The sequence below is a fragment of the Pelobates fuscus genome, chromosome 1, assembly GCF_036172605.1.
Source record: "Pelobates fuscus isolate aPelFus1 chromosome 1, aPelFus1.pri, whole genome shotgun sequence".
Classification (NCBI taxonomy): domain Eukaryota; kingdom Metazoa; phylum Chordata; class Amphibia; order Anura; family Pelobatidae; genus Pelobates; species Pelobates fuscus.
Window position 1 is genome coordinate 491,541,341 of NC_086317.1, and position 7,311 is coordinate 491,548,651.

At 42.0% G+C, this 7,311-nt stretch overlaps 1 protein-coding gene across 1 annotated transcript; it reads right to left on the minus strand.

The window, feature by feature from the left end:
• Window positions 1–1,444: 1,444 nt before the first annotated feature.
• On the minus strand, window positions 1,445–7,014 carry LOC134586196 (olfactory receptor 51G2-like). Its single transcript, XM_063441695.1, has 2 exons — window positions 6,942–7,014; window positions 1,445–2,406 (listed from the first exon to the last, which is right to left on the minus strand). The coding sequence occupies exon 2, from the start codon at window positions 2,390–2,392 to the stop codon at window positions 1,445–1,447; it is 948 nt and encodes a 315-aa protein (XP_063297765.1). The 5' UTR covers window positions 2,393–2,406; window positions 6,942–7,014.
• Between the last annotated feature and the right edge of the window lie 297 nt (window positions 7,015–7,311).

Here is a 7,311-nt window from a genome sequence, read left to right on the forward strand (position 1 = left end):
TGCTCCAAGGATCCAAAAGTAATACAAAGAAATTAAGCTTCAGCAGTTGGTATTTTCAAGTGCAATTTGTGTTTTATTCAGCAATTCCAAATGACACGTTGTTTGTCTTTATCAAGCCACATTTAACTTGGTTTGTTAGAATGCCAGGAGGTTAATAGTACAGTTTTCATCAAATAATTTGTGATTCTGGACAACTGTTATGCTTTCTATGGATTTGGAATGGAACTCAACTGCAGAAATAAAGTTAGGAAAACCTTTTAGGTTGTTTAGATTAATAATTAGGAAAGAAAGAGTAGTTCTTCAATAAGGTTTTATTTAGAAGTGATTGTTGGGAGCAATTCCAGTTATTTGAAGAATACAATATGAATATAATTTGATGAGATGAATTCAATGAGAAGGGTTCCTGTAGTCTTAAGGAACACGATATGTAGAAAGTTTGAAGAGTAGAGTTCCTGTAGCTTTAGGGGAACAATATAATGATAGTTTGAGAAGAAGAGTTCCTGTAGCTTTAGGGGAACAATATAATGATAGTTTGAGAAGAAGAGTTCCTGTAGCTTTAAGGAATACAAAATAGATATAGTTAGATGAGAAGAGTTCCTGTAGCTTTAAGGGAACAATATGAAGATAGTAGATGAGATGAGTTCCTTCAGCTTAAGGAATGAAGATAGTTTGATGAGATGAGTTCCTGCAGGTTTAAGGGAACAACATGAAGGTAGTAGGTGAGATGAGTTCCTGTAGCTTTAAGGAATGAAGGTAGTTTGATGAGATGAGTTCCTAAAGCTTTAAGGAATACAATATGAAGGTAGTAGGTGAGATGAGTTCCTGCAGCTTTAAGGAATACAATATGAAGGTAGTAGGTGAGATGAGTTCATGTATGGAATAATGATAGCTAGTCATTTCCACACACAAAACATCACAGAAATGAATAAGTAATCTAACTTGCTGCCATATTTAAATCATCCGGCCATGTTCAATGTATAGAACGTTTAAATATTGAAATCATTTATACCTTCTATCTAAAATATTTTATGATATTGTTATTTTTACACTTCATTTATAAAGCACCAACACAAGGTACATGGATACAATTGGTAAAAAGACAAAATGTAAAAAACATCAAAGAGACAATAAAACATTGACAAACAGGTATGGGAACCATTGAGGGCCCTATTCCTACAGGAGCTTACAATGTGTGTGTGTGTGTGAGAGACAGGAGGTGGGGACTGTGAGGGTGAGGATGAGGTTAATACAAAGTGAGACGAAGACATTTATTGGGAAAGTGGAACGTGTTGGTTACGGAGTTGAGTGGTAGGTTTCCCTGAACAATAATATCTTTAAAGAGAGATTAAAGGAAGGCAGCCTAGGGGGAAGTTTGACAACACGGGGAATTACATTCCAGAGAGTTGGTGCCACACAAGAGAAGTCTCTCTTTTAATGGCACTCATTAATGAATAGTTGTGACTTTATCTGTGAGAAAGACTCTAAGGAAACCGCTACGGATTTGCTTGCTCTTGATGCTATAAATGATTGGATTGAGCATCGGTGGGACAAGCATGTAGACATTGGCCATGACTTGCGTGAACACGGGAGGGACAACTATTCCAAACCTATGGATCATTGACAAAGCCACCACAGGAACGTAGAAAAGGAGCACAGCACAGAGATGGGATATACATGTGTTAAATGATTTATAACGTTCAGTATGTGACGTGATACCAAGCACTGCTCTGATAATCATGATGTAGGAAAGGACAATAAGCACTACATCCAAGGTTACAGTGGAGAGGATGATAGCTAAACCATACATGATGTTAAAGATATTGGTTCCCTTACACGCCAGCTTCATTACATCCTGGTGCAAACAATAAGAATGAGACAACATGTTTCCATTACAATAAGGCAAGAATTTCAGACTGCTGACTGGTGGGAAATGGATTACTGTGCCACGAATGGCAGATGCAAGGCCAATCTTACATACGGCTGAGTTGGTGAGAATGGCTGTGTATCTCAGTGGATAACAAATAGCCACAAAGCGATCCAAGGCCATTGCTACCAGAAGAGCTGACTCAATGACTGAGAGTGAGTGGAGGAAGAACATCTGTAAGAGGCAAATGTGTGACTTAATCTTTTGGGAATTAAACCAGTAGATTCCAAGCACAGAAGGACTCGTAAAGAGGGAGAAGAAGAGGTCACAGATGGCTAACATGGACAGGAACATGTACATGGGCTGGTGAAGTTTATCATCTCGCACAATCACCAAGAGGACCAATCCGTTCCCAACAAAGGAAGTGAAAAACAGGAGACAGAATGGGATGGAAATCCATCGATAAGCATCTTCCATTCCAGGCATGCCTATCAGGAGGAACGAGGGTGGCATAGAACTGCTGTTCATGGTTGACTTGAAATCTGTATATGTAATAGGACAAGGCATTATGAAAATATTAGGCCAATCCATACACAAATTGATTGTTACATCATAAGCGGATCTGAAGTGCCATCATTACCCGGGCCATCAATACAATGATTATAAATCAAGATAAATTAAAAAGGAAATTATATGAATACTTTTCAGAAATGAAACCATTGAATCAGGGTCTGTCTTGTTCTATTGCACTAGTCGTTCTATGCCCTATGCTATGCTGAATGAAGCAGGACTGGTTAATGGGCAGTAGACAATGCAGTGAATATGGAACCCATGGAAGAAAGGGATATTGTAATAATTCAGCTTATGACAATCGTATTCACACGTAGTACAAACAATCCCTGGACTCATTTATTGGGGTTATTCACTATACAGGGATTCATTTCACAGCAAAAAGAAATCAAATGCCATTTGTATCATCATTACAATACATCTAAATTGACTCAAATTAGTTCCAAGATAACAAAAAACAAAGAAAGTATGCAGTCAGTCTCAGTATGTAAGTGAAGCTTACTGCAAAATCTGGAGAGATATATATAGCGTTATTGTGTCTAAATATAGAGCCTGGCTATAACGAATAATATGGTCAGAGACCCCAAATAAATAAAGTATATACAAGTGATCCTGCAGTCCTATGCCAACCCAGGATAGTAGAGATAAGGAGATAATAGACCTAATATTCACACTCACCCCTAATAGTACGCTTTATTGTGATCTGCCTTAGGGATGAGAGTATTGAGTAGCTGAATCTCCATAATCAAAACGTCCTAGGGAATATCCTGTAAGCCTAGGAGCATACTTCAAAACAGAGAGAGATAGGAACTGAAATAGAAGTGTAAAGTCAGTCAAAATCAGACTGATATTTTAATTTAAAAAGCCTCTCTCCCTGTAAAGCTAACTAGACAGGCATAGGAAAGAAAAAAGAGAAAAACAAATAAAATTCAATTAAATTAAGTAGTGATCATGGTGCTCCAACACCAGTGCCCAGTGCAGAAAAAAACGAAGGTGCATCTCCTTAGCACCGAAACGTACGTTGGGCGTTTTTTCTGCACTGGGCACTGGTGTTGGAGCACCATGATCACTACTTAATTTAATTGAATTTTATTTGTTTTTCTCTTTTTTCTTTCCTATGCCTGTCTAGTTAGCTTTACAGGGAGAGAGGCTTTTTAAATTAAAATATCTTAAAATCTTAAAAGATCTGCCCCCTATTCGTCATCAGGGCCGGCCTTAGGGGTGTGCGAGCTGTGCGGCTGCACAGGGCACCATGGTGCAGGGGGCGCCCTGCCGCCACATAGCTCACACGGCATGTCTGTTAGCCGCAATGCTAACAAGACATTTGCCTTGGGCGGCATTTTCCAGGGGGCGGCAAAAAAGCCGCCCCCAAATGCCCAAGGCAAATGTCTTGTTAGCCTTGCGGCTAACAGACATGCCTGGCTGCTAGGCGGGCGAGGGAGCTGAGCATACAGCTCAGAGGAAGTGCTCCCTCGACAGCCGCCCGCCAGCGCCGCCCGACCGCCCAGCAGCCACTGGACCACCAGGGAGGAAGAGACCCCCCCCCCAGCATTCCCAAAGGTAAGGAGGCTGGGGGGGGGGGGTCTAAATAAATGTTAAAAAATGTGTTAATGTGGGTGAGTGTGTGTGTGTCTGTTAGTGTGTGTGTGTGTATGTTAGTGTGTGTCTGTTAGTGTGTGTGTGTGTATGTTAGTGTGTGTGTGTGTTAGTGTGTGTCTGTTAGTGTGTGTGTGTGTGTGTATGTTAGTGTGTGTCTGTGTATGTTAGTGTGTGTCTGTGTCTGTTAGTGTGTGTCTGTGAGTGTGTTTGTCTGTTAGTGAGTGTGTGTGTGGCTGTCTGCCTGTGTGTGTCTGTTTGGCTGTGTGTGTGTGTGTGAGACTGTCTGCGCGTGTGTGTGTGTGACTGTCTGTGCGTGTGTGACTGTCTGCGCGTGTGTGTGTGTGACTGTCTGCGTGTGTGTGTGACAGGGTGTGTGGGAAGGGGTAAGGAGTGGGGGAGGGGGGGACGGGAAGGGGGGCACAGGGCGCCCAAATGCCTAAGGCCGGCCCTGTTCGTCATCATTGAGTAAACGTTGACCCTGTGCCTCACGGTCAGCAGACACATTCCAGCAAATTAGCAGCAGACCCTCCCTTCCAGACCCTCCCACCTCCTGTACAGCATCCATTTTAGATTCATTCTGAAGCTGCATTCTTAGATAGAGGAGGGAAAGTGTAGCTGCTGCTCATTTGATAGGGAAATTGATAGCTAGGCTAGGGTATTCAATGTCCACTACAGTCCTGAAGGACTCATCTGATCTCTGCAGTAAGGACAGCACCCCAAAAAGCCATTTTTAGGGCTAGAACATCAGTCTGCTTTTTTTTTTTCTGTGTAATGTAATTGCATTTGCCTGCCTGCCAGCTTCTGTGTCAGGCTCACAGTGGATACTGTGCCCACTTTCCCAGTGCCACCACTCATATCTTTTGTTACAATAGCTTGCATTTAAAAACAATTTTTTTTCACTGTAATAGATTGAATAGCAGTTAGTTGTCTGCAAGCGTCTGGGTGTCAGTGAGTATAGTGTCAGTATAACCCTCACTCACCTTAAACAGGGGTTAATCTACTTATACTCACTCAGTGTCAGTACACCCCTCACTCACCTGAAACAGGGATTAATCTCCTTATACTCACTCAGTGTCAGTACACCCCTCACTCACTTTATACCGTGATTAATCTACTTATACTCACTCAGTGTCAATACACCCCCCACTCACCTTATACCGGGATTAATCTACTTATACTCACTCAGTGTCAGTACACCCCTCACTCACCTTATACCGGGATTAATCTACTTATACTCACTCAGTGTCAGTACACCCCTCACTCACCTTAAACAGGGATTAATCTACTTATACTCACTCAGTGTCAGTACACCCCTCACTCACCTTATACCGGGGTTAATCTACTTATACCCACTCAGTGTCAGTACACCCCTCACTTACCTTATACCGGGATTAATCTACTTATACTCACTCAGTGTCACTATAACCCTCACTCACCCTCACTCACCATATACCGGGATTAATCTACATATACTCACTCAGTGTCAGTATTTCCCTCACTCACCTTAAACAAGGGTTCCTCTACTTATACTCACTCAGTGTCAGTACACCCCTCACTCACCTCAAACAGGGATTAATCTCCTTATACTCACTCAGTGTCAGTACAGCCCTCACTCACCTTATACCGGGATTAATCTACTTATACTCACTCAGTGTCAGTACACCCCTCACTCACCTTATACCGGGGTTAATCTACTTATACTCACTCAGTGTCAGTACACCCCTCACTTACCTTATACCGGGGTTAATCTACTTATACTGACTCAGTGTCAGTACACCCCTCACTCACCTTATACCGGGATTAATCTACTTATACTCACTCAGTGTCAGTACAGCCCTCACTCACCTTATACCGGGGTTAATCTACTTATACTCACTCAGTGTCAGTATAACCCTCACTCACCTTATACCGGGATTAATCTACATATACTCACTCAGTGTCAGTATTTCCCTCACTCACCTTAAACAAGGGTTCCTCTACTTATACTCACTCAGTGTCAGTACACCCCTCACTCACCTTATACCGGGGTTAATCTACTTATACTCACTCAGTGTCAGTACACCCCCCACTCACCTTATACCGGGATTAATCTACTTATACTCACTCAGTGTCAGTATTTCCCTCACTCACCTTAAACAAGGGTTCCTCTACTTATACTCACTCAGTGTCAGTACACCCCTCACTCACCTCAAACAGGGATTAATCTCCTTATACTCACTCAGTGTCAATACACCCCTCACTCACCTTATACCGGGATTAATCTACTTATACTCACTCAGTGTCAATACACCCCCCACTCACCTTATACCGGGATTAATCTCCTTATACTCACTGAGTGTCAGTATACCCCCTCACTCACCTTATACCGGGATTAATCTCCTTATACTCACTCAGTGTCAGTACACCCCTCACTCACCTTAAACAGGGATTAATCTACTTATACTCACTCAGTGTCAGTACACCCCTCACTCACCTTAAACAGGGATTAATCTACTTATACTCACTCAGTGTCAGTACACCCCTCACTCACCTTAAACAGGGGTTAATCTACTTATACTCACTCAGTGTCAGTACACCCCTCACTCACCTTATAACGGGGTTAATCTACTTATACTCACTCAGTGTCAGTACACCCCTCACTTACCTTATACCGGGGTTAATCTACTTATACTCACTCAGTGTCAGTATAACCCTCACTCACCTTATACCGGGATTAATCTACTTATACTCACTGAGTGTCAGTATTCCCCTCACTCTCCTCTAACAGTACTAGTTCTACTCACTGAGTGTCAGTATACTTCTGATTATACTCACTCACTGAAAGTATGCTCCACTCACTCTGATTGCATTTACTTGCTGAAGGTACTCTCCCCACTCCACTCACACAGGAGGACTTCTTCTCACTCACCTCATATAGAAGGTCCTTAAGCTTGTAGTCAGCTTGCTCCTGGCTGCACTCACTCAGTAAAGGTATGTTCCTGGCACTCTCACTTAGTAAAGGTATGTTCCTGGCACTCACCTCACACAGCTCTCTCCAGTTCTGGCACAGACCATGTCCTTCTTATAGTATTTAGTAAATCTGTGGGGATTCTGTCTGTTTATTCCATTCCTTCACTATTAACCATTTCATATTAACACAACGATCTGCTATCACTCTGGTCAATTCTGTTAATATGAAAACTCCTAGCACTGTGTCACACCCTGTAATGATTCTGAGATCACTAAACATGATTGCAGTTTTATGTCTTTATATGTATTTTCCCAATAATACAATCTTA

Excerpts from the sequence above, each read along its gene's own strand:
- LOC134586196 (XM_063441695.1), bottom strand. The coding sequence starts at position 2,392 with ATGAACAGCAGTTCTATGCCACCCTCGTTCCTCCTGATAGGCATGCCT.